Source organism: Notamacropus eugenii, chromosome 1 (genome assembly GCF_028372415.1).
Source record: "Notamacropus eugenii isolate mMacEug1 chromosome 1, mMacEug1.pri_v2, whole genome shotgun sequence".
NCBI classification, from domain to species: domain Eukaryota; kingdom Metazoa; phylum Chordata; class Mammalia; order Diprotodontia; family Macropodidae; genus Notamacropus; species Notamacropus eugenii.
In genome coordinates, this window is record NC_092872.1 from 379,778,094 (window position 1) to 379,804,790 (window position 26,697).

Here is a 26,697-nt window from a genome sequence, read left to right on the forward strand (position 1 = left end):
AGCGCTTTCTACATGAGCCTTCTCCTGATTCCCCACTCCTGGTGGCTGCTAATCTCCTCTCCCCCAGTGCCTTGCGTCAGTCTCTGTATAGGTAATCCCAACTAGTCTGTGAACTCCTTGAGGGCAGGGCCTGTTTTCACTTTTATCTTTGTATCCTTGGTCCCTAACACAGTGCCTGGCACATGTTAACTTGTAAGTACTTAATAAATGTTTATTGATTGATTGATGCAAAATATTTACAAAGTAATTTCAGGGGGCAAGGGAGAAAAATGATAACAATTGGGGGTAGGGGCTGCAGCAAGACTAATTAGGCTATTGTTACAGTACTTCAAGTGAGAGGTACCTACGCATCACAGTGGTAGCTGTGTGAATGGAGGAAAAGGGATGGTTGCCAGAGATGTTGAATGGGTAGAATTAGCAAGGCTTAGAAACTGTGACTAGATATGTGAGGAAGAGGAAAGAGCCAGAGATGACTTTGAAGTTAAGAACCTAGTCATCTGGGAGTATATTGGTGCCCTCAACAGACATAGGGATGTTAGAGGGAGGGTTAAGTTAAGACAGTAACATGATTTCTATTTGGGGCCTGCAAGATACATAGGTGGAAGAATTTAGCAAGTAGTTAGATCTGACTGGTTAGATATGTAATTTGGGAATCATCTGTAGGTGATTTCTGCAGATGTAGAGAATTTACTTTAACTTGTGAGAAGAAGGAAGAGAGAACCTAAGGAAGAGCTCTGGCATCTGTCACTAATGCTGAGGTGTGGGAGGCAGATGCAGAGCCAGCACACAGAGGGAAGAGGGAAGCCAGAAGCAGCGTGGAAGCCTAAGGTAGAAGAGGATGTCAAGGAAGATGGGTTATTAGTAGTACTGGACAAAACCCAGAGGTCAGGAATCCTGAGAATAAACTCTCAGATCAGTGAGAAGAGATCTTTGGTGACCTTGGAGAAAGGTTCCAGTTCAAGATGTGGGTTAAGAGAAGCATGGAGAGTGAGGATACACAGTTGTCCGAGTATGGCAGGAGAGGCTAAAGGAGAGGTTATTTGGGGGATAGCAGAGGCAGGAGCAGGTTTTTCATGTTTGTACAGACAGCTGGGAAGGAGGTAGAGAGAAGGGAAACTTAACAGTGAGAGAAAGGGAGCAGTGTTGGGGACCTATGCTGGAGAGTAGACAAGGAAAAGGGCCTGTTCCTTGGATACTGGAGGAAAGGATGGATGAAGATGCTGAGGGGTTTTGAGTGCATAGTAAGAGAGGTAAGAGAGCTTATAAAGTCCTTTGTTCATGACAGCCTTCGAGATCATGCATGTATTATTCCCATTTTACCTGTAGGAAGTTTTTCTACTGTAGTAGATCCTGCTGTTATTCTTTATTATTCAAGAAGCATTCCTTATTAGTTTTATGGGCATTTTCTTTTTTGTTTGAAGATATTCTCTGTTCATCTTTCATTCTTAGGACTGTCCTTCCAGTTAGGTTTCAGGTGCTTGTATTGGATGATTGGTACTGTGTTGATAGGCCTCTACAACACACAACTTAGTTGTTAACACAGAATATGCATTAACACAGAATAAGAGAGGACAGTGATGCTGAGACAGCACCTTAAAGGACACCTTAACCTCCTGCTTTGGTTTTGTCTACCAGGTATTAGAGCTGCCACCAGGGAGTTGAGCATGGGGTACCCATCTCTCCACTCTAACCCTCCATTGTCTTCCTTCATCACTACAGATGGTTCCAAACCTTGATCCACTTATTGAAAGGGAATATTGGCACAGGTCTCCTAGGGCTGCCCCTGGCAGTGAAGAATGCAGGAATCTTGGTAAGGTGAATCTATTCTGGGGGAGGGAGGGAGGACTTCCACAACACTCCAGGAGAATAGATAGATGTTGATTGTTTTTATGCCTTTTTTTTTGTTTTGTTTGGAGCTGTCATTTCATTAGTATAAGGAATTTTAGAGATAGGAACTCCTTAGGTGGAAATGTAGGGCAGCTAGGTGGCACAGGGGATAGAGTGCCAGCCTGTAGTCAGGAAAATTCATTTTACCAAGTTCAATACTCAGATACTTACTAACTGCGTGACCCTGGGCAAGTCACTTAACCCTATTTGCCTCAGTTTCCTCATTGTAAAATGAACTAGAGGAGGAAATGGCAAATCAGTCCAGTATCTTTGCCAAGAAAACCCCAGGTAGGGTCACAAAGAATCAGAAGTGAATGAATAACAAATATAAAAAACTCATTCACAGATGCTTATGGTAACTCATGTTAAATCTTAAGAGACTAACCTAAAGTACTGAGAAGTTAAGTGATTTATCCTCTTGGTTGCACAGCATGTATCAACTTCATGACTTGAACCCAGGTCTTTATGACTGCAAGTGTAGCCTTCTAGTTGCTGTACCATCTTACTTCTCTTGTGCTTTCATAATATTTTTCATTTGAAAGGGTTTTTGTTTTTTGATTGATTAGAATGACCATCTGCCTTGCTAGAAAACAAATTGCACATATGGCTGCTGGGTAGGAGGCACAGTATATACTGAAAATATTCTTTTTTATCAGTGTTTGGTATATTTTCTAGGAAGGCTGTTGGCTTACTTCTCATCTCCTCTGTCCCACTCCATTTCCCAAATGATTGATTCTTATAGTTTTTTAAGATGTTTTCCGAGTAGATCTTTGTTCAGAGATATCCTAATTTCCTTTAGACTTTAGGATGTCCCAGAAACTGAGTTTGTCTGGTGATTGCTCTTAAGCTGACCCGTAAAACCTCCCTTTCTATTTCAGCTCCAGAGTCATCAGACATCCTTACTTATCTAACTTTCCCTGTTATCACTCGACACTGCTGTCTTAGATTTTCTTTTTCTTTAAAAGATTAGATATTCTCAAAAGAGCGCTAAAGTTCAGGCCAGTTTCCATATTGTAGATTGAATCTTTATCATGTTCTACTCTCCAGGGCTGCCTAAAAACTTTCTACTTGGAATTGCCATTAATTACATCTTTTAAAAAATAGATTTTATTAGTAACTTTTACTTTTACATTGTCTAGATTTTCCCTTGTGTCCCTCCTCTTTCCCAGAGAACCATCCCTTGTAACAAAGATTTTTTAAAACAAGAAAAAAGGAAAAAGAGGAAGAAGAAATTCAACAAAATCAAGTAGCATCAAAAAAAAAAAAAGCCACCCTGAAGTTCCATGCAACGTTCCCCAATCTCTGCAAAGTAGTGGGGGCCTGAGTGACATTTCAGTCAGTTATATGACTAACTTTTTAAAGTTGTTTTTGCCCTTTTCTTCTTACCTGTTATCTTTCTCCAGATGGGTCCTCTCAGTCTCTTGGTCATGGGCATTGTGGCGGTGCACTGTATGGGCATCCTGGTGAAGTGTGCTCATCACATCTGCCAGAGGTAAGACATATTTGTCTCTGTTCTTGGATAAACATTTATCCTTTGGGGTTTAATGACCAACCTTAGTCCCACTGAGCTCATTAAAATGATCTCTTCTCTAACTCCTACTCACTGCTTATGTAGCTTATATCAATTCTCTCTTTGAGTATAACTGTTGTAGCACTACATGAATTTGTTAGGACTCATAGCCTTCCCTTTCTGAGTGTTTCATAGTCTGTTTGGGGACCTTTCAATTAAGACACTGGGTCGAGATCATGTTCTAAATATGGGTTGTGTATACACTGAAGCTGTATACAGCTATACCTGATAGAGAGTAGAGGGCAGTGCAGTTAGGGGGCCATTGTGATTTTCTGTATTACTAACAATTACTGGCAGAGAATAGCGATTGTACTGTTCCTTTTGTGTGTTCTTCTCCAGGCATTCTTGCCGACTTGATCCTTTTTGACCTTAAGTAAATGGGCTTCTAAGAATGTTTCCCAGTTTGTTTAGGGGAGAGGACAGGAAGGATGAACTTTGACAGCCTCAGAGTGGTGCTTAGAATCCTAACCTCCCCATCCCCCAAGATAAGATGCTTTTCAAGAGGTGTCTGGGTCACTGTTACTGTCACATTGCAGCTGGTCCAGGTTTTAAGAGTCTGATACCCTGGTACACATAAGGAGCCATCCAGTGCCAGAGGTTGCCAGGTCTGCTTTGCCAGTGCTATTCTCCTTCTCTTGATTTTACAGGTTCCTGTAATTGGGCTAAGCCAATTCTTAGCTTGGATTTTTTCCTCCTACACAGGCTACACAAACCCTTTGTGGACTATGGAGATACGGTGATGTATGGGTTGGAAGCTAGTCCCAGCTCTTGGCTTCGGACTCATTCCCTATGGGGAAGGTAATTAATAGCTGCTTGTTGACATGAAATACGTCTTTTGAGTATGTATATATGCGTGAGGATTCTGTGACACTACTCTATTCTAATGCTTTTATTAATTGCCTACTGTGTGCCAGGTGTTACACTCTGGGAGACAATAAAAAGCATGAGACGCTTCTTACTTCTAAAAATCTTTCATTTTAATTTCATTTCATATACAAAATAGTCAAATACAAGATAGTTTAGGAGGGAGAATATTAGCAGTTAGAGGATCAAGAAAGGGTTTGTGTTGTGTTTGGGTTTTATCTTGAAGGGGGAGACGGTATATAATCTAAAGTAAAAAAAATATTTTTCACCTCCCTCCTCCACCCCCAATAATTTCTCACTGCTACTACTTACCCAATTTTAACTCTAGATATGGGTAGATTTTTCCCGCATTTCTGTATCTACTACCCTACTCGTAACTCTCCTTTAGTTTTTAAAAAGTTTGTTGTTTTTAACTAGAAAAACAATAGGAGTTTAAAATGAACAAGGTGAGAGTTTATAAATGTTGTGTAATCTGTGAAAGAAGTATGATTTGATGTTTAGAATCTTTCTGTAGCACAACTACTTGTGTCATTCATCCTTTGCTCAATATTTCCAGTGGTTCCCTATTACTTCCAGGATCAAATATGAAATTTTCTGGTTTCTAAAACCCTCCATTAGTCAGCCCCTCCTTACCTTTCCAGTCCTTTCTCCCTCCTCACCTCCATGTACTCCGCAGGCCAATCAGACTGGCCTCTTATTGTTCCTGATGAGATACTTCATCTCCCAGCTCCATGTATTTTTTACTGTCTGTCCTAGAAATTCCTTAAAGTCCCAGCTAAAATCCCACCTTCTACACAAAATCTTTCCCAGTTTCTCTCCATGCTGGTGCCTTCCCTATGAGATCACCTCCAGTTTACCTTGTATATATCTTGTACGTAAATAGTCGTCTGCCTGTCTCCCCCATTAGAATGTGAGGACAGGGACTGTTTTTGCCTTTCTCTGTATCCCTAGTGTTTAACACATATTAAGGGCTTAATAAATGCTTATTGACATTGATTTGACATTGTTTTATAAGTAAAAGGTTTAAGTTGGCAAGTTTTTTTTCTCCCTTTGAAATGCTTCATTTAAAAAAAATGATTTATCTTCTTCTTCTCTCCCATCTGTAGACGTATTGTAAGCTTCTTCCTGATTGTCACCCAGCTGGGCTTTTGCTGTGTGTATTTTGTATTTCTGGCTGACAACTTTAAACAGGTAGGGGGAAGGAGAACTAAGGGGACCTTCTGTACTTGGACTCCTAGTGAGAAGACTAAACGCTAAGCCTTTTACATAGCCATCTTCTGTTTGGGGCCAGCGTCCTTTAGACATCTAGAGAGAAAACTGGGATTCTAAAATGTTAGGGCCAAAAAGAACTGCTTCAGGTCTAGTCACTTCTCTGATCTTCAGGAAAAACTCTCAGGCCCATGCCCAAGCAGAGGGTGTCTTTATTATCCCAAAGCTCTTCAAACAGTTCAGTGGGCGCTTATTATTTGCCTGTTGTATACAAGGCCCTCTGCTAGGTTGGAAGAAATGCAGTGACAGATAAAATATCATCCCTTCCTTAAAGGAGGTTACTAGCTCCTAGAAATCCCACGTATTCTTTCATTGCTTTATTTTGCAAGCTCACAACCCTTTTTTGGGAAGTTCTTCTAACTGAATGCTACTTGAGGAATTTTTGAAGAATTTTCCAATGTTTTTCTCCTGTACTTCAGGTGGTGGAGGCAGCCAATATGACAACCAACAACTGTCAGAGCAATGAGACAGTGGTGCTGACACCCACCATGGACTCACGACTCTACATGCTCACCTTCCTGCCTTTCCTGGTGCTGCTGGTGTTTGTCCGAAACCTCAGAGCCCTGTCCATCCTCTCAATGCTGGCCAACATCAGCATGATGGTCAGCCTCATCATGATCTACCAGCACATTGTCCAGGTATGTGTCCCGATCAGGCCTGTGGCCACTCTCTTAGATGTTTGACATCTAGATATAGATAATAGTCCTCTCCATTTGTCCCTCTTAGCCTCCCATTTGTTTAATGCTGTGTTGTGAAAGAGACACAAAGCTGCTGTCTCATGATTTAGGGTCACCAGCATTTTTGGAGCAATAGTACACACTTCCTCAGATGGCTGCTTGGGACTTTCCTGTGTTCAATCAAAGGGTGAGGAATGAGAGGAAGAGGATGGCTGCCTGCATACCCTATTTCAGGTTGATTGAGCTGCCAGTATCATACCAGTTAGTGCCAGCTGTAATAATTACCACTTTTAATTGGTTAGTGTGCTGTGGTGATTGACTCGATGGTGACTGATAGCTCAGCTACCCAGTAACACTGGTAGGGAAAGGAAGAGGGAGTTGTCTTCTACCTCTATATTTTCACACGTTCCATGTCTATACTGTACAAAATTCAGACCCAGAATGAACCAAGTACTCCTGGTAGACAAAAGATGCCACATGATATAATGGAAAGAGCAGCAGAACATGGATTTGAAATCCACCTCAGATACTTACTAGCTGTGTAACCTTGGGAAAGTCAACCTGATATGTTTGATCTAAGCTTCTTCATTTGTAAAATGGGGCCAGGGAGATTTATACTGCAGGGTTGTTGTATTGTACATGCTATAGAAGTATTAATTGTGATGATAGTCCTTCCTTTTGGATATACGATTATCCCTTCTGTATCCTGGGGGCTCGGGGCACAGTACCCTCGCAATCTGGAAAATCTGTGCAAAAGTTTTTGGCCCTCCCTTCATACCAGAGAAGTCTGAATTATTATGGCACTACAAGATAGAAATATGTTGATATTATACAATGCTATACATATATTTTATGCATTTCTAAGTTTCTAAACTTTTTCTGTGTCATCTGCTGACCTTCACATGTCATCTGCAGCATCTGCACAACTACTCAAAAATTCCCATTTAATTTCTTATGCCAACCTCTATTATATCAGACCCTTGATGGGGAAAGTCACAATGTAGAAGGGATGACTATATTCTCCTGTAGTGGCTTCTGTGTCACTGCCCTGCCCTGGTTTTCTTCATATCTATCTGACCACTTTTTCTCAGTCTTCGTTGCTGAAACATCATCATCTCCAGCTCCCAGATAATAGATGTGTTGTCCGAGGCTATGCCCTTACCTCATGATAATCTCTGCTTTGCTGATCTGCTTGTCATAAATTCAGTTATCTTCTGCATGCAGATGATTCCCACATCCAGATGTTGACTTGAGTCTCTCTCCAAAACTCCAATCCCACATCCCTGACTCACTGTGTCTGGGAAGCTGTCCTCTCTCTACCTTACTCTCAGCATGGTGAAGGTGGAGCTGCTCTTCCTTCTAGGCTCCCCCATTCTCCCCTTCCTTGATTCTATTGAAATTACTGCCTTCCTCCAATGAACCATTTCTGACTCTTCCTGCTTCCTTGCTTTCCGTACCAGTCTTGTTAATTCTACCTCCATAACCTGTTTAGCATCCATCCACCCTCACAGCCATCACTTTGGGTCAGGCCCACAGGAGAATTATTATCATAACCTTCTAAACCATCTCCCTGCTTCTAGTCTCACCCCTTCTCTGATCCACCTTCACATGTTATCTGCTAAAATGCATCTTCCAGCGTACATGTTGGATCATGTCGTTCTTCAACAACTCTCTGTGGTTCCTTGTTGCCCTCACAGTGCCATTTATCACCCTTCACAAACATTGCCATTTTTTTTTTTATGAGCCTTTCCTACAACTGAGCCTGCCTTGCAACTGACTCAGATATATTGTATTGGCTCCCCACTGCTGGGGTTGTAACAATCAATTATCAAGCATTTATTAAATACTTAATGTACCAGATTCTGCACTGGACACTGACAGTACAAGATAAAATTCATCTTAGGTTCTGTTAGAAGATGTAGTGCATGTGCACATACAGAAAGAGGGCATACGAGGTAAATTCAAGGTCATTTTGCAGAAGAGACACAGTAGCAACTGGTGGGAGACCCAGGAAAAGCCTCATGTAGGAAGCTTATAAACTACTTTCCCAGGTTTGTATGGATTGCTAAGAATCAGAAATTGATGTTGGTGGAGTTGTGAACTGATCCAGCCATTCTGGAGAGCAATTCGAAACTATGCCCAAAGGGTTATAAAACTCGGAATACCTTTTGATTCAGCAATACCACTACTAGGTTTGTATCCCAAAGACTTCCAAAAATAGGGAAAAGGACCTGTTTTTACAAAAATATTTATAGCAGCTCTTTTTGTGGTGGCTAAGAATTGGAAATTGAAGAGATGCCCATCAGTTGGGGAATAGCTAAGCAAACTGTGGCCTATGATTATACTGGAAATTATTGTGTATAAGAAATGACAAGCAGGATGATTTCACCAGATTTACATAAACTGATGCATAGTGAAGTGAACAGAACCAGGAGAACATTGTACACAGTAATAGCAATGTCATTCATTGAAGAACTGTGAACGACTTAGCCATTCTCAGTGATACAATGATCTAAGACAGTCCCAAAAGACTAATGATGAAACACACTATCCGCCTCTAGAACTGATCATTGTTTGAATACACACAGAATCATGCCTTTTTCTCTTTGCTTCATTTTTTTATTCATCTTCTTCCACAGAATAACTAATATGGAAATGTTTTACATAATTGCACGTGTATAACCTATATCTGATTTCTTACCATCTTAGGAAGGGGAAAGGGGAGAGAAGGAGGGATAAAATTTGGAGCTCCAACTTTAAAAAAAAATGTTTAAAAATTGAAAAAAAAAAAGAATCAGAGATATACATTGAGCATAGATTAGAAAGACATTGTTTCAGGTCCTTCCTGTCACTTGGAAGCTGTGTATCCACACTTTCTCTAAGCCTGGTTTTTTGAATCTGTACAGTAAGGATAATTCTCTTGCCTCCCTCACAGGCTTGTTTTGAGGATAGTGTTTTATAAATCATATCATACTATCAAAATATAAGCTATTATTATTCTTTTAGCAGACTCAAGTTCTTTTGATAACTCCTTGGGCCACTCATACTAATTAACATTTCCCCCTCCAAAGCAGACTTTTATATAAGGAACATGTTTTAACTGCCTTGGACTCCTAAAGTACAAAAATGCTTATCTTGCTTTTGAAAATACTCTCACTGTGGAAGTAATCTCATGACATAGACTCAACAGATATTGTTATAATGAGTCTCCAGTATAGTTACTTTACTCCATCAGTTAGTACTGCCCCAGATTAGAATGGGCTTTCTCAGGGAATAATGAATCTCTGGAGGTCTTAAGCAACATAACCATTGGTCAGATATGTTGCACAAGGAATCCTTGCTTACTTAGGGGATGCAATGATTGTACCCTCGGGAGAATCTATGATTCTGTGATTAGGACATCTAAATTATTCAACAGGCATACTCCGCTCAGCATTATTAACTGATTTTGCAAAAACACATTAGGTACAATAATATTACCTAGGGAATTTAGTGCCATAGGAACATAACAAATATGCAGTTAGCTAAACAGCATTACAACAGGGTTTAGGGATGTTAGGACAGGGCTTGATTACTCACATATTGGTATTAATGATATAGTAAAGAGATTGTGAGGGCAGAATTGTGTAGATGATGCCTGTAGTAGCTCTCTGTCTAGTATTGTTTTCTTAGGCTGTTGGATCATGCTCTACCTTTTTAAAATTTTATTTTTTTAAATTAAATTATCTTTTCAAATAGAGATCCATCTTTTCTTTCTTTCACCTTCTTTCTTCCCTTGTCACTTCCCTCTCTTCCAATTGAGAAGACAAGGAAAACAAAACTCCTGTTACAAACATGTCTAGTTAAGTAAAACAAATTCCCATGTTGCCCATATCAAAAAAAAATTGATGTGTCAAACTTTAAGCTGATCACCTCTCTATGAGGAGGTGGGTAACATGTCATCATGAGTCTTCTGGAATGATGGTCATTGTGATGATTAGAGTATTAGATGATTGTGATGACTATCTTTTGATCAGCTATGAATGACTTGGCTCTTTTCAGCAGCACAGTAATCGAAGATAAGTACAAAGGACTCATGAGGGAAAGTGCTATCCGTATCCATATAAAGAACTGATAGACTCTGAATGCAGATTGAAGCATATTTTTTCCATTTACTTTATTCTTTCTCGTGTTTTTTTTCTTTTGATCTGTTTCTTCTTTCGCAATTGTGACTAATATTGAAGCATTTGCATGTACACACTTTATCAAATTGCTTACCATTTTCAGAAGAGGGGAGGGGAGGGAGAAGAATTTCTAACTCAAAATCTTATAAAAATGAATGCTTGGCATGTAACTGGGGTCAAAATAAAATACTATTTAAAAAAAACAAGGTTGATTATCTTCATAACCAACCTAGTTCTGCTCACTTGACTCTGTTAGTCATACAAGTCTTCCCAGGTTTCTCTGAAATCATCTCCTCCATCATTTTCTGGAGTAGTGTTCTATTACATCTATATTCCATAACTTGTTCATCTACTCCCAATTGATGGGCACCCTCTCATTTTCTAATTCTTTGTCCCCACGAAAAGAATTTCCATGTTTTTGTACGTAGGAGTCCGTTTTCATTTTCTTTGATCTCTCTGTAGTAAAATGTTATGACTGATGTCTTTTGATTTGTGTGTAAATTAGATTTAAATGAGACAGAGTTGCACGAAGTCATCGGCCTCACTCTCTCCTCCAAAGTCGTCACAGTCCAATGGCAGGACAGAGTCAAGACAACTGATGCCCAGGATGCAGTGAATGACCTGGCATCTTTGATGTCTAACCATGAACTAGTACTAGCAGTGGTAGTTTTGCTGGGTCACAGTTTTACAGTTTTTTGCGCTTAGTTCTAAATTGGTTTCCAGAATGATTATACTAGTTCATAGATCTGTCAGCAGTGCATTAATGTACCTGTTTGCCCACGAATGCTTTTCCAGCATTTGTCATTTTCCTTTTTTTGTCAGTTTTGCCAAACTCGTGGGTGGAACTTCAGAGCTATTTTAATTTGCATTTTTCTATTGGTGTTTTACATGTGCTGTATGTTTTTTGAGTTTTGTCTTTTAGACAGTCTTGGTGCCTCTCCCGTACTAAAGGGGTTCTTAACCATGTTCATGTCCTGGACACCTTTGGCAGCTTGATGAAGTCTGTGGGCTTTATTTCAGAATCATATTTCTAAATACATTCAGTAAAATACATTGCCAGACTTAGTGGTGCATGCCTCTAATCCCAGCTCCCTGGCAGATGGAGGTTGACAGATCTCTCAGACTTGGGAATTCTGAGCTGATATAGGCTATGCCACTTGAGTGCCTGCACTAAGTTCAGCACTAATATGGTGAGTCCCTGGGAGCAGGGGTGAGGGCTGGGTGTGGAGATTTGCATTCCTGACTTTTGCCTAGGAAGCACAAACTGACTCAGATTGTGAAAACATCCTTAAAGCTCCTATGTCAGCGAATAGTGGGATCAGGTCTGTGGGGTAGTTCCTCCTCCACTCATAGCCTGGGCACGATAGGAAGGCCCAGTCTTCTAAAAAATACCAAATATATATGTGTGCATGTATGCGTACCTATATGTGTATATGAGTGTGCATGTATATTCACATACACACATGTAAATTCACATATATGTACGCAGTAACATACATATACATACGTGTGTGCATATATGCATGTGTATACACATATGTTATTGCAAAGGAAACTATCTTGAAAAATCAAAATATTAAATTCTTATTAATGGACTTCAGGTTAAGAACTCTATCTTTATAGAATGATGAGGCTCTCCCAGCTTAATACTTCAATGAATCCATGATCTCATTGGTGTGAGCATCTTATCTGTGACTTCACATCCCATGAGGTTCTTGTCTTTCTCCTTCCAAAGGACATACATAGAGAATTTATACAACACATTGGAGACCATTTTCAGTTTCTTTTAATATTTAATGGACAGTAATACAATGCTTAGACTGTTCTTCTCTTATATTCTGTTCTCTTTGTATGATTGGTCCCCTCCTAGAGACAGAGTACAGAGGTGTGGCCTAGCTGTCTAGGCCTCCTCTAGCTTTTAGGTTGGTGAGCTCATTCTTTCCAGAATATTTTCGTGACATATTTTGTTTTCATATCACCTTTATTTCCAGATATATTCCTCTTCTGTTCTGCTCCAGTGAAATTTCTTTTTCAATAGAGCATAGGAAAGAGAGAGAAATAAAAGCAGTCCAACAGACGAATGACCACACGGACCCAGTTTTACAGAATATGCAGTAGTTGACACTGATCTCTCGGCTCTACAAAGAAGGGAAGGAGATGCATTTTCTCCTCCTCCTCCGGCTTGAGCCCAGTCTGTAGTTACGTAGTACTCAACTGGGAGTTTTTGTGGTTGTTTTCTCTACTTAGATTGTTGTAGTGTGTATTAAATTTAGCTTAATAGTAACAAAATTGCCTTGCTTGTCTGTGCCCCCTTCTGCATTTTTCTGTGTATTTTTAAAATGTTTCATTGACTTTCTTTTCTTGTTTCTTTTCTTTTTTTTTTGATATTGCTTCCACTACCCACTGCCACTCAGTGCTTCCACCACCACGACCACATAATAGCAAATAATTATACTCAAACAAATCAACATATTGGCCATGTCTGAAAATGTATGTTTCATTCTGCATCTCTAATGCATCCCCTCCCTGTCAGAGGTGGGAGGAATGCTTTACCATCAGGCTCCTGGCATCTGGATTGGTCATTGTATCAATTAGTTCTTGTGGTTTGTCACAGTTGTTTTCCTCTACATTTTTCAGTCATTCTATAAATTGTTCTCCAGGTTTTTATCTCTTCACTTTGTGTTAGTTCATACAAGTTTTAATAATAATAGCTGACATTTATACAGCACTTACTATGTGCCAGACACAGTGTTAAAAGAGTTTGATCTTCGCAACAGCCTGGGAGGTAGCTATGTACTCTACGAGAGCAGGGGCTATCTTATCTCAATTTTGATCTTATTTAAATGTGTTTTGATGCCTTACCTTATCCCTTCAGAAATCATAGGTTTACTCAAAAATCTGACCTTTTTTTTTTTTTTAAACTGGTTTTATAACATCAAGACATCTCTTTAATCTGTGTTTCTTTTAGGGAATCCCAGACCCCAGAAACCTGCCCTTGGTAGCAAATTGGAAGACCTACCCCTTGTTCTTTGGTACAGCCATATTTGCATTTGAAGGCATTGGAGTGGTAAGGATTGAATTGGGATTGAAGTTGAATGTTCCCTAGCACTGTTGATACTTTTCTGGTGAGGAATTCAGTGTTTTGGAGGCCAGATCCTACATGGGGAAAATACCAGAAGACTATCCCTGTTGGAAACGAACTTCTATGGTAGATCTGTTCCTCAGTTGCCATTTGTCCAATATTGAATCTAGTAAGTCTCTGATCTTTAAAGACAAAATGCATATTAATTTAGTAACACTTAGATTTCACCTTCTTTACCATCTATTTGATCTCTAACATATATATATATATCAAAATCTCCTCTGTCAGTACTGAGGAAAAAAAATAATATCACAGGCTTCTTGAGGAAGAAAATAAACCCTGCTTTCTTCTGGCTTACAGTCCTCCTGTTTCCATAGTCTTCCTCTGGGAAGAGAGAGCTGCTGCTCTTTGGCTTTACATAAGTAGTGTCTTTTAAGAAGATGCAGATTTCTCCACTGCAAAAAATGGCTGCTTGTTTAGAGAGCGTAAGAAGGGCAAAAATTTTTCAGTTTTTATGGATTTTAAAAATCTTTGGGAGTTGTTTTATTGTCTCTTTTTTTATTAAAATAAACTGAAAGTTGAAGGAATTGTATTTCAAACTAGATAGTCAGGGGTTCAGTGGATAGTATTAGTATTTTTTGTTTGTTTTGTTTTATTTTTTTGAAGGCTATTAAGGTTAAGTGACTTGCCCAGGGTCACATAGCTAGGAAGTTTCCGAGACTGGATTTGAACTAATGTCCTTCTGACTCCAGGGCCAATTGTTCTATCCACTTTGGGAAGTATTGATGAATAGAGTGGAAAGAGACTAAGAAGTGTAGTGGGAAGAGCGGACTTGGAGTCAGAAGACCTGAGTTTGTCTTGACTCTACCATTCACTGCTCTCTATGTGATCCTGAACAAGGTGCTTAACTTCTCTGGGCCCATTTCCTCAACTCTAAAGTGGGCATCATGATTCTTATTTTTCCTATCTCACAGACGTGTTACAGGGACCAATTAAAATTAAACATCTGAACATGGACTGTAAATTTTAAAACACTGTACATAAAAAAGTTAATAAACTTCTAAATAGTTCATTTCAGTATACATTTATTAAGTGTCTACTGGGTGCCTGGGCCTTAGAGATTTGATAACGTTTAGCTAACTCCTACTTCGTGAACTTCACAGCAAACCCTTAGGTAGATGTAATTATTATCTCCATTTTATACTTGAGGAAACTGAGGCAGACAGAGGTTAAGTGACTTTCTCAGGGTCACCCAGCCAGTGTCTTAAGGCCAAATTTGAACTCTGATTCTGGTCCCAGCACTATTCACTGCACTGCCAGTAAAATAGTAACCTCTTTTAGAGCATCCCTGACAAAAGGTTATCCAGTTCTTGCTTGAAGTCTCCCAGTAAATGCTTGATTAGATAATTGCTAGAGTACTCACCATTTCTGGGGGTATCCCAGTTCTCCCTTGGACAACTCTTACTAGTTAAGAAGTTTTTCCTTATGTTAAACCAAAATTGGCCTCTTGCTCTTGGTCATCCTTTCTCCCTTTTGGGAACAAGGAGGACCATGTAATCCTTCTGCCACATCTTCAGATATTTGAAGAAAATCATCATGTCCCCACTTTAGTCTTCCCATTTCTAAGCTTAGCATGCTTCGTCCCTTCAACTGATGATTACACAGAACGCCCTAGAATGTTTACACAAAAACCCCCTTGGTTTTGCAGTTAGCAGACCTCTGGGTGTCCTGCTGATTAGAATAGAAGATATTTCCTGATTGATAGGGATCTATTCACTGAGTGCTCACTCACTCTGTGACACAGGAAGATGTAAGAAGCAGGATCACTGCCATCAGATGACATATTGCAATAACAGCAGTATATGAAAGAAGATGGAGCAATAGTTTAGCACATCAGCCCATCCTCGGGGATCTGATGAACTGATTGGGGAGAGGGAGCAGAATCACATCTTTGTTTTCACTATCCCCTAACCGAAATTTAGCATTTCCTTCAATTATTTGAAAACATTATTCTGAAAAGGCTTTACCAGATTGCTAAACGGTTCCATGACACAGAAAAGATTAAGAACCCTTCATTTAGTGATCTTGTTTGCTAGTCTAGGACAAGGGATAAGCTGAAGCTGAAAAGCTTGTGGTTAATATCCAAAGAGAAAACCCTAAAGAAAGAATCCAAACCCAGTGCACAGCCCTGTTCACTTTTATGCCCTCAGGCACTCAAGGAAAATGTGTATTCTGATACAATCAAACTGTCTCTTGGAAATGAGATTAATTGCTTTGAGTTGACTTTCATTGTTTACTGAACCAGAACTAATAGATGACTGCTTGTGAAAACTGGCAAAGTCTTGCCCTTTGTTGCTTCCTCTTCCTGAATATATTCACTTACAGAGGTCAACTGATGTTCTGTTCCTTTGTTATTAAGCACTTATTTTTATACAAGGCTGACTTTTACCAAGTATTCCCTTATACAACCCTTTGAGAGAGGTGGTATTTCTAGAGCTCTGATTTCATCTGTGAGACAGCTGTGACTACAAAGACACCATCAGCAGGTGGCTAGCCTTCTTCTACCCTTTCCACTCTTAGTGGCCGAAGTGTCTTCAGACATCAAACATGCAGTGTTTGTCCAAGCTATACTGGATACCTTTTAAACTTGGTCAAAATTGCCCAGATTTGAAGCTTCATGGACAGTCATTGAGCATTCCACACTGATGAAACCTCAGAGTTGGCTTTATTGAAAAAGAGAGGAGGGCAAGTATTTTTATCCATCCCTATTTGGGCAAATGAGGCAACTGAGCCCCAGAGAAGTAGTGACTTGACTCAAATCATATAGCTCAGTAGTGGAAGGGCTGAGATTCCTGCCCCAGTATTCTGGCTTTTCAGTTCAGGAGTCTAGTAGTATAGTGTCCGTTGTGGTGAAGGAGGCAGCATGAGCCAGTGGATCCATGTAGGAATCTGGAAACTCGACCTCTCTATTCTTGTTAGGTCTGCACTGCCTCTGGTTTCATCAGTGTGAAGGTTTCCCTTATGACTTTTGTCCCCCTCCTATTATATATAATAGAAAATTGACCCTAAGGTTGAAAGTTGTAGTCTTCAATGAGCTGCCTATCTTATTTTGTGGATATTACTGTATACAGAACAGTGACTTTGAATTGTTAACTAATTAAAGAGACTTCAGCTATTCTGTCTGGTCCTTAGAGAGCAAAATCTAAGTTAGACTCATTGAGTTAATGGCTGGAGCAAAGGGAGCAAAGGAAGAAGGATAATTTCTATGTTATAGAATAAAGAGGATTTCTTTCCTCATTTTCCATAGAGGGGTGGCATAGATAATTTCTATCCTATAGGAATGAAGTTGATCACTTTCCTTATTTTCTACAAGGAACAGAAAGCAGACTGAGAGTCAGCCTATTTTTAAGGCCAAAGGTGTATTTGGCAAACAAGAATACTGAGGATTGAAACGCTGCCTCTTTTTGTAGATGTTAACATATATTTTTGTCTTGTCCTCAGGTGCTTCCCCTGGAAAATAAAATGAAGGAGCCCCAGCATTTTCCAGTCATTCTGTATGTGGGGATGGCCATCGTTACCTTTGTCTACATCAGCCTGGGGTGCCTGGGCTACCTTCAGTTTGGAGCAGCCATACAAGCCAGTATAACCCTCAATCTGCCTAATTGCTGGTGTGTATCATACAGGAGAACAGAAATTCATTGGCTGTGGTTTTGAGTGTTTTTCTCAAGAGGTTAAGGCAAAAGGTTGATGTGAGTGAGGGCTAAATCATGAATAGACATGTGTCTTCTGGCAGTGAGACAGCACACTGGGCCTTGTTCTTTGCTTGCTTGTAGTAATTCCCAGGAAGTAGGTATGTTGGAGGGGTCAGTTACTAAGCTTCTGGTGTAGTAGAAAGAGCATTAGACTTGAAACCAGAATTCTGTTCTGTCACAAGCCATGTGACTTTGGGGAACTCATCTTCATTGACTGTCCTTATCCATAAAGTGGACCTGCATCATACTTGCATTGTCTACCTCACAGATTTGTGGTGAGGTTAAAATGAATTGTCATATAAGCCATAAATAGATTTATAAATGTGCTCTTGTTTATTTGCTTTTGATACCATGATGGATCTGTGATTTCCTCCTGTTGAGTAATCCCTCCACTGACATGGATGGCAGCCCCTCCATGCTTTCTTATCCTCTGTGGTTTGTGTCATTGTCTTTTAGTAAATCCTTTGTAGAGGATACACCCAATGTTCATAAAATAGACAAGTTGATGGTTTTTTTAAGTGATGATGATGATCATCTTGTAGGGTTAATCCAGTTTTCCTTACTCAAAACCATTCCAGAAACTGAAAAAAAATAGGTATAAAGAAAATGTAATTAATGACTCCTCATCTGGTTTCTCACTTCACTGTTTAGAAGACTAGAGGCTAAGGTTGAAAAATGAAGCATTCTGCTTTGAGTCAGGATCTTGCTAAGAAATTCCCAAGTCACTTGATCCTTTTCTGTCTCACCTTGCTCAATTTTTTGAAATATCCATTAATGTTAGGAAACAAAGGCTTTCTAAAAAGGTAGGTGGTAGTAATACTAGGCCCAAAGTTAAACCTTACAACTGTTTTGTTTTAAGAGCATAAGATTATTTTGGGAGAAGCTTTTAGCAGAAAGTGAGGTTACACCTGCTGATTGCCCTGAGGTGCAAAGTAACTTTTACTTCTTTTTTGACTGATCAGCAATGTTTCTACACTTAAGAGCTTTGTTCTGAGCCTGGAAATAGGAGCAGAGAGGTTAGGAAATACAAGAAAAAGAATGTGTTACACATCACAGATGTTGTTGCCCCATAACATAGGGTAGCTGATGTCTGTATTGGTTTAATTTGCTTATTGTCTCTCATGGTCAGACTTGAAGCACTAAAGAGATTGGTTGCTTCTGCTATCTATTGACTTAAGAAAAAACCTTTTCTTCCATTCCCGAAGTCCTTTGTTAATTTGCTGATGCTTGTATCTTTTGTAATATGAATGGACTGGCCTAGATGATATCAAGTCCCTTCCAGCTCTATTATTTTGTGATGCCGTGAGCTGCCTTTACTTCTTGATCTGTGTCATCAGCCTATTTCCCTTCCTTCCTACCTCCCTCCCGTTCTCTCTTTCTCCTTCTGTCTTGCCCAGCTGGAAGTACAGAGACAGCTTGGGTCCAGTACCATTCTGACTGGCATGGGAGCCTGGACTTTCCCTGTTTTCCATCCTGGGCTGATTTACCCCTCTTTAGGCAATCTGGTATTCCCCACTCTATTTCCAAGGGATCCATCATATTAATTCTGAATTTAGTGCGTGTGCACCACTGTGCCCTGCTTAGCAGATGTTTCTAAGGAATTCAGCATTGGGTTAATAGTATCATAGATTTAGAACTGGAAGGAACCTTAGAAATCATTCAGTCCAATTCCTCATTCTATAGATGTGGACATTTCTGTTTAAAAGAATTTAAATGCCTTCTCCAAAGTCACAAAGTTAATAATTGGCAAAAGTAGGTTGAAGAAACTTTCTGAGATAGCCATGTCATTTTGCTTCTTTCTGTAGGTTGTACCAGTCTGTCAAGCTGCTTTACTCCGTCGGGATCTTTTTCACCTATGCCCTGCAGTTCTACGTCCCTGCAGAAATCATCATCCCCTTTTTTGTTTCCTGGGTGACGGAGCGTTGGGCGTTGGTGGTAGACTTGTCTGTGCGCATAGTCATGGTCTGTCTAACATGTGAGTAGAAGGCACAGTTACTTTTGTTTTCTGTTGTAAACCCCAAAGGCTGTTAGCTCATAAGTGGAGTGTGGGTTAGGGTGGGATGTAAGTTTCCATTTAAAAAGTTCCCAACACAAAGGAAATTATAATTCAGGACTAAAAACACATAAGCACAAAAATAAATAAAATGTTTTAAAATGTCATGCCTGGAACTGCACCCCAGGGTCTGCTTAGAGGAGGAGCCCTGGGCATCTCATTTCTAATGTCAGGCATAGCCTTAAAGCTAATGTAGTCACATGCTATATGAATGCAAGTCTGGTGCCCAGTGAAGGTAGTCATAGTGCTGCTGGCCTCTTTTCTAGTCACGGTCTTGCAGTATTTTTTTAACAAGTCTTTATTTTTTCTTTCTCTCACAACAACCACCAAAAAAACCCCTTTTGACAAAAGAGCACAGTCATGCAAAAGAGATTCCCTCTTTGGCCACGCTCACAAAGGTATGTCTCCTTGTACCTCTTTAGTCCCTTTCCCCTCTGCCAAGAGAAGGGCAGGGTGTTTTCTCATTGGCCCTCCAGTCACAGATGACCACTTACTGAGTGTGCTGCTCAGACTTCTGAAAGCTTTCAAAGTTTTTAATTTTTACAGTGTGGTTAGCACACGCTGTTCTGGATCTGCTGCCTTCTCTTTACAGTGTTCAGTTCTGGGCATTTAAAAAATATTTATGTCTGCTGTTTGGGGAGTCCTGACTTATGATTTCATTGGTATGGGGAACTCTTAATTCAGACTAGCAACTCCTCTTTAACTTAGTCTTAGAGAGCTGCTTGGGGTCGCCCTGTAGCGCTATGTGTTACTGTTTCTGTCTCTTTTTTTTATGGCACCGTATGTGTGTGTGTATAAACATCTGTACATATATTCATATGTGTATTATAAATTCATGTACATATTTATGCATGTGTACCCATACACGGTGTGGAATAACTGATATTAAAAACAGAAGAGAATCAGTGTGGTATACACAGACACACACACACACACACACACACACACACACACACACACACACACACACACACACACACACACACACACACTCTCTTCCAGCAACCCTCCTCACTCTCAAACCTTTTGCTATAACAAACAAAAACAGTTTTGAAAAAGAAGTCATCTGATAGCACATGCACCATCACTTCCTGTCATCTCTCATCTTTCCCAAGAGGAGAAACCATCTGTTCTTCAGAACCAAGCTCAGTTAGTGACAATTAATCTAAGTTTGGGTGTCTTGTAGCATTGTTTTCGTTTACATGATTGTGATCATTTTGTACATCCACCTGATTCTACAGGTTTCACTCTATGTCAGTTGAAGCAAGTTTTCCAGGTTTCTCTGTTGTTCTTATATTCATCAAGTCTTGTGGTACAATAATGTCCCATTACAATCAGTCACCATAATTTTTTCAGTCATTTCCCAATCAATGGGCACCCACTTTGGTTCCAGTGTTTTGCTACAGTAAAAATGCTGCTATAAGTATTTGGGTTATATCTGAGCAGTACATTATAGGGAAGGGAAGGAATGTTAAGCTAGATAACATTCATAAGGAGGGGACCAAGATGGTAAGAGGACTCTATGTCATGTCTCATGAGGACCAATTGAAGGAACTGGAAATGTAATACTGTGGTCTACATCAATAGGAATATCCCAGGGATAAAATTATAGATACTTCTGCCATTAAGATGAGTCTATTCCCTAGTGAAAGTTCTAATGATTTCATTAGGGAAGATTGCTACCTAGACAGCTCTAGAAAGCCATTTGTAACTATAATTCCTACATATACTTTGTGTATATTCCTTCTTCCAAGCCTAGGCTATAGGATCTAGCCCTGGAGCTGGCCTAGAGAACATATCTTCACTGAGACAGAATACTGCCCCCATTCTTCCAGGATGGAAAGATAGTGGGGCAGCTAGGTGGCATAGTGGATAGAGCAACACCCCTGGAGTCAGGAGGACCTGAGTTTAAATCCAGCCTCAGACACTTGACATTTATTAGCTTTGTGACCCTTGGAAAATCACTTAACCGCAATTAACTAGCCAAAAAAAAGGAAAGAGAAATAGTGACTGTTTCTGATGTAGCAGAATAGAGGAAAAGAGGTAAGCTCTTTTCCAGATTATTCTCATGCACTATGCATTAGCTTCCCTGAATCCCAGAATATCAGAATCAGAACTAATACCTGAACAAGAATCTCTCTCTAGTTTTTCCACATGTGGCCACATAGCCTCTGCTTACAGACCTCTGTGGTTGGAGGGAGCTCAGCACCACTGAAGGTGGCCTATTCAGTTTGGGGATGGCTCTAAGTAGAAGATAACTTTTCCTTCTATTAAGCTGAAATCTGCCTTTCTGTAGATTATACTCCTTGTGAACTCTAAAGTAAGGCAGAACAAAGCTAAGCCCTCTTTCACAGGGCAACCCTTTCTTCAGATATTCTAAGACAGAGAAATCTTTCCTCTAAGTAATTTTTTCTCAGGCTAATATTCTCCATTTCTTTCTAATTGAACCTCCTATGGCATATTTTCTAGCCCCTCCCCCACATGCTCACCCCCTTCTAGACATGGTCCAGCTGGTCAGTGCTCTCCTAAAATGTGGCACAACCTTCCAAACAGGGAGTAATGAGGACACAGGGCAGTGGGCCTTCTTATGGACCTTATGGACATTGATTCTACAACTGTAGCCTGAGACCTCATTAGATTTTTTGGCTGCCATGTGACAATGTTGATTCAAATGGATCTTTTATTCCCACTGAAACCTCCAGTATTTTTTTTTTCACATAAACTGTTGTTCTGCCGTACCTTCTTTGATACTTTAGATAAGACAGTGGGTCTAGGATCCCATTCCTACAGGTATTCCATCTAGTAATGAAGATCGTAATCCATTATACCTTCAAGTAATAAGAGTTGTCTCCTATGCATGATGTCTGGTAAATCCTCCATTGGTCCACCCACTGTGCTGCAGAAGGGGCAGGGATTCCTCTGCATCTCTTGATATTTCCTGGAGAGTAGCTGCTAGGTGATGAATTCTTTGACCATGACAACCCATGAAACTAGCTGTCTATTCAGCAAGCATTTATTAGGGGCCTTTTCTGTGCAAGGCATTCTGGTGAGTATACAAAGATAAACATGGAATAGTCCCTGGCCTCAAGAAGCTTTCAATCTACCAAAGGAAACATGAGGACAGGGATAATAAGACAATATAAATAGATATACAAAGTAATTTCCAGGGGAGGACACCAACAGTTTAGGTGGAGGAAGGATCAGAAAGGTAGTTTTTTAGGAGGTAACCCTTGAGCTGAACTTCAAGGAGGCCAAGGATCCTAAGAGGCAGAGCTGCAGAGAGAGTGTGTGACAGCCTCCCAGCAAAGAAGGGGCTGATGAGAGACTGCCTTGTGTGAGTAGCAACAAGAGGGCCAGTTTGGCTGGAAGGTAGAGTGAGAGGGAATGATGTGAAATCAGCCCTGAAGGATAGGGTAGAATTAGATTGTGGGTGGCTTTAAATGCTAAATGTAAGAGTGTGTGTTTTATTCTAAAGGCAGGAGGGAATCATCACAGCTTCTTGAACAGAGGAGTGACATATTCAGGTATATAATTTGTGCTTTAGTTACATAATTTTAGTAGCTATATAGAGGAAAATTTGGAGAGGAGATGGATAGCTGTGTCTTGACTTGAAAAAAATGCCAGTTTTAGCAAATATTTTCTCCTAAAATATCAAAACAAATCATGTATGTATAAAAAAACCTTACATATGGGAAGGTAGGGTATAAAAATAGTCTCAGCTTCTTTTTTTCCTTTGACTAATAAAATTTCCTCAGGACCCGTAGATTGTGAGCTTTCTCAGTTCATCTCAGACCCCAAAGTATTCCATGACTGAATTACTTTGGGAAATCACATTATAATACTTTTAAGTACTCTGGATCCTCAGTTTGACTTTGGCCAGTAACATTTGTCAGTTTCTTTGTAGTGTAGCACAGAAATTGTTCTGTGTCTTATCTGCAGTATGGATATGTGTGTTTCTTATGTGTGTGGGTTGCGTTATGGTGGCATTTTGTATACCAAATCCAAGTATTTAGATGAGTGTAATTTTGTCCTGGAGTTATCTATCCATCCTTATACCCAAGAGCCTCAAGGACAATTGAAAAATAAAAGACTGGCTGGCTGGAAGATTTTGAGTAAAAGAAACTCAGTTCCTTCTCCCCCCCTTCCCCCGCTCCCCGCACCCTCACCCCTACCCCTCAGCCAGCCTTGATAGAGAATGCCTGCAGAACTAGACTTGTCCATGCGTGCTCTAGGCTTCACCAGTTCTCCAGACTGACATGTATCCTGACTCCTACTAGATTTCTTTGTGCTTTGACACCACCCCAGCCCCACCCTGCCACAAGCCTATAGCCTATAATTGTGAACACTATACAAGCCTAAAATTTTTTGATTTCAGTTTTTATTTCCTCGTCTTTATCAGTTCTTTCATATTCCCTTCCATTGTATGATGTTCAGAACTATTGCCTGCCTTTGATCATCAAATCCACTGTGGTCTTCTCCTGTGATCTTTGTGGTTATGCTTTACAAAGCCCTTTTTTTCTACAGAGAACAACAAAGAAAATGTATTTTTCCTCTATAAAATGTCTGCTTCTCTTCAAGTGTTCTGCCTTTTATTTGGGGTCTTTTATCAGGGACTTGAAAGGATGTAGTCAGTGCTGCCAGATGAAGCTAGAGCAAGTGTGTTTGTTTTGTCTCAAGTGTGTTTTCCACACCAGTATAAAATGTGGCACTTTGTATACAGTAGGTTCTAATAGTTCCTAATAGGAACTATTAGAACCTCTTAAATAGAATATTAATATAGAATATTAAACCTCGAAGTGTCCACACAATACAGAATGTCAGAGAAGCAAGGGCCCTTAGAACAAAGTTAGAGTTAAAGGTAACCTTGGAACCTAAAACATAGAATGTCTGCAATGGAAGGAACTTCAGAACATAGAGCATGGGATGTCAGAGCTGGAAGGGACTTCAGAAGTAATCATCTTGTCCTCAGGGGTGATATGCATTCACAATACCCCCAAGTATGGCCTGAACCAGATGAAAGTGTAATTGGGAAAGATTTAACAAAATAGTAAATAAATAGACAATAAAACATAAATTAGTTAATTTGTGGTTTTCTAAGTCATTGTGCTCCCTGCAGGGATCCTTCTGAATGGTTTAGTGGTCCCTGTTTTCTGTTTGAGTTTGACACTACTGATCTAGCCCATCTAAACTCCCATGTTTATAAATAAGGAACTGGGGGTGGGAGGGGTGTCACACAGCTGGTGCCAGAGCCACAAATTAGAACCCAATTCTCTTGATTCTTATTCCCATTCCTGGTTTATTTTTGCACTCCTGTGTAATAGATCTTTTTATTTCTTTACCTCTTTTTTAAAAATTCAATTTTCAGATATTCATTTTCTTCTCTCTTCTACCTCTCTCACCTGCTGGAAGAAAGAAAGGAAAAAGAGAAAGAATCCTTGTGCCATATGAGCGTAGTCAGGGAAAATAAATTCCTACATTGGCCATGTTTAGAATTAAGTTTTTAATATTCTACGTGACCCTGGCCAAGTGACTTAACTTCTAAGGCCTGTGTCAGCTATAAAATGGGAATGATAATAACAGCACCTACCTCCCAGGGTAAGCATCAAATGAATTAATAATTGCAAAGAAGTTAGCACAGTGCCTGGCACAAAGTACCTGCTATATAAAAGTTAGCTATTAGTACTATTGGTTCTCTGGAATCATGCTTGATCATTAGTCTTTCATAATTGTTCATTTCTACAACAGTGATGTTATAAATTGTTATTCTGGTTCTGCTTACTTCACTCCATATCACTTCATACAAGTCTTCCCAGGTTTCTCTGAAAACATCCATCTTATCATTTCTTACAACTTAATAGTCTTCCATTGCATACCTAAACCATAAATTATTCAAATTTGCCACGAGAAAAAGAGCTGCCATAAATATTTTTGTATATATGAATTCTGTTCCTTTTTCCTTAGGGTATATGTCTAACAATGACATAGCTGGTCAAAGATACGCACTGTCAGTAACTTTTGGGGCATCATTCCAAATTTTTGCTAGAATGATTGGACCAGGTTCATAGATCCTCAGCAGTGCATCAATGGTCCTTTTTTCCTGAAGCCTCTTCAACATTTGTCTTTTTCTTTTTTTTGTTCAACTTTGTCAAACCAATAGGTCTGAGGAGGAACCTCAAGTTGCTGTAATTTACATTTTTCTTAATTATTAGTGATTTGGAACATTTTTCCATATTGCTATAAATAGCTTGGGTTTCTTCCCTTGAGAGCTGCCTCTTCATATTCTTAGATCATTTATCAATTGGTGAATGGCTTTTGTCTTGTAAATTTCAGTCAGTTCCTAATATATTTTAGAAATGAGACCTTTATCAGAAAATTCTTGCAATGATTTTTTTTTCCCAGTTAACTTCTAAAACTTCTTTTCTAATCTTAGCTGCATTAGGTTTGTTTGTGAAATAACTTTTTAATTGTCCATTTTATCCTTGGTGACCCTCTCTATTTCTTCTTTGGTCATTTTCCCCTATCCATAGATGTGAAAGGTAATTTCTTCCTTGTTTCTCTAATTTGTCTGTGATATGACCTTTTCTGCCTAGGCCTATATCTACTCTGAAATAGTTTATGAACCTAAGAACAGTCAGCACATATATTTAAGAGAACAAAATGTACTTAATTTTTACATTGACATTTTAAAGGCTAGCATTTTCAATAAAAATTGTTTCTTGTCAGTTCTGGGAGAGTTTGCCTCCCTAACCAGAAATTAACATGATTCTAAGTGATTGTTTCATTTAAGGTTCAGTTTTCCCATTTTTAAGCGCTGCTGTGAATGAGGGCCAGGGCTAGATTTGGTTTAGCCCAGTTTGAGATGTTATAAAGTAAACTTTCGGGAGATTTCTCTAGTTCCTGTATTTACATCTAGGGGAATTAAGCTGACTTTTGATCTATTGTTTCAGAAATCCAGATATAACAAATTACCTTCTCCTGACCTTACGCCAGGACTTGGAAGGGGCTGATCTCATATGAAAGTATTTAGGAGATACAATCTTGACTTCTTTTTTTAAATTTATTTATTTTCAGTTTTCAACATTCACTTCCATAAAATTCTGAATTTCAAATTTTCTCCCATTTTCCCCCTTCCCCCACTCTGAGAAAGCATGTATTCTGATTACCCTTTCCTCTAATCTGCCCTCCCTTCTATCACCCCTCCCCCAGTAGGGTAGCCCCTTCTATTTTCCTGTAGGGAAAGATAGATTTCTATACCCCATTATCTTATTTCTTAGTTGCATGTAAAAACAATTTTTAACATTCATTTTTAAAGCTTTGATTACCATATTTTCTCCCTTCCCTCTTCCTCTTCCACCCTCATTGAGAAGGCAAGCAATTCGA

The 26,697-nt window shown here is 39.6% G+C and overlaps 1 protein-coding gene across 2 annotated transcripts in view; it reads left to right on the plus strand.

The window, feature by feature from the left end:
• Positions 1 to 26,697, plus strand: part of LOC140518530 (proton-coupled amino acid transporter 1-like) — a 65,373-nt gene that overhangs the window by 17,125 nt on the left and 21,551 nt on the right. For both annotated transcript variants that reach the window (XM_072630771.1, XM_072630772.1), the window contains exons 3-10: positions 1,720 to 1,810; positions 3,291 to 3,379; positions 4,160 to 4,255; positions 5,428 to 5,512; positions 6,010 to 6,228; positions 13,399 to 13,497; positions 17,014 to 17,180; positions 19,070 to 19,239. In XM_072630771.1, the coding sequence (XP_072486872.1) occupies positions 1,720 to 1,810; positions 3,291 to 3,379; positions 4,160 to 4,255; positions 5,428 to 5,512; positions 6,010 to 6,228; positions 13,399 to 13,497; positions 17,014 to 17,180; positions 19,070 to 19,239 (1,016 nt within the window). The remainder of the gene's footprint in view (positions 1 to 1,719; positions 1,811 to 3,290; positions 3,380 to 4,159; positions 4,256 to 5,427; positions 5,513 to 6,009; positions 6,229 to 13,398; positions 13,498 to 17,013; positions 17,181 to 19,069; positions 19,240 to 26,697) is intronic.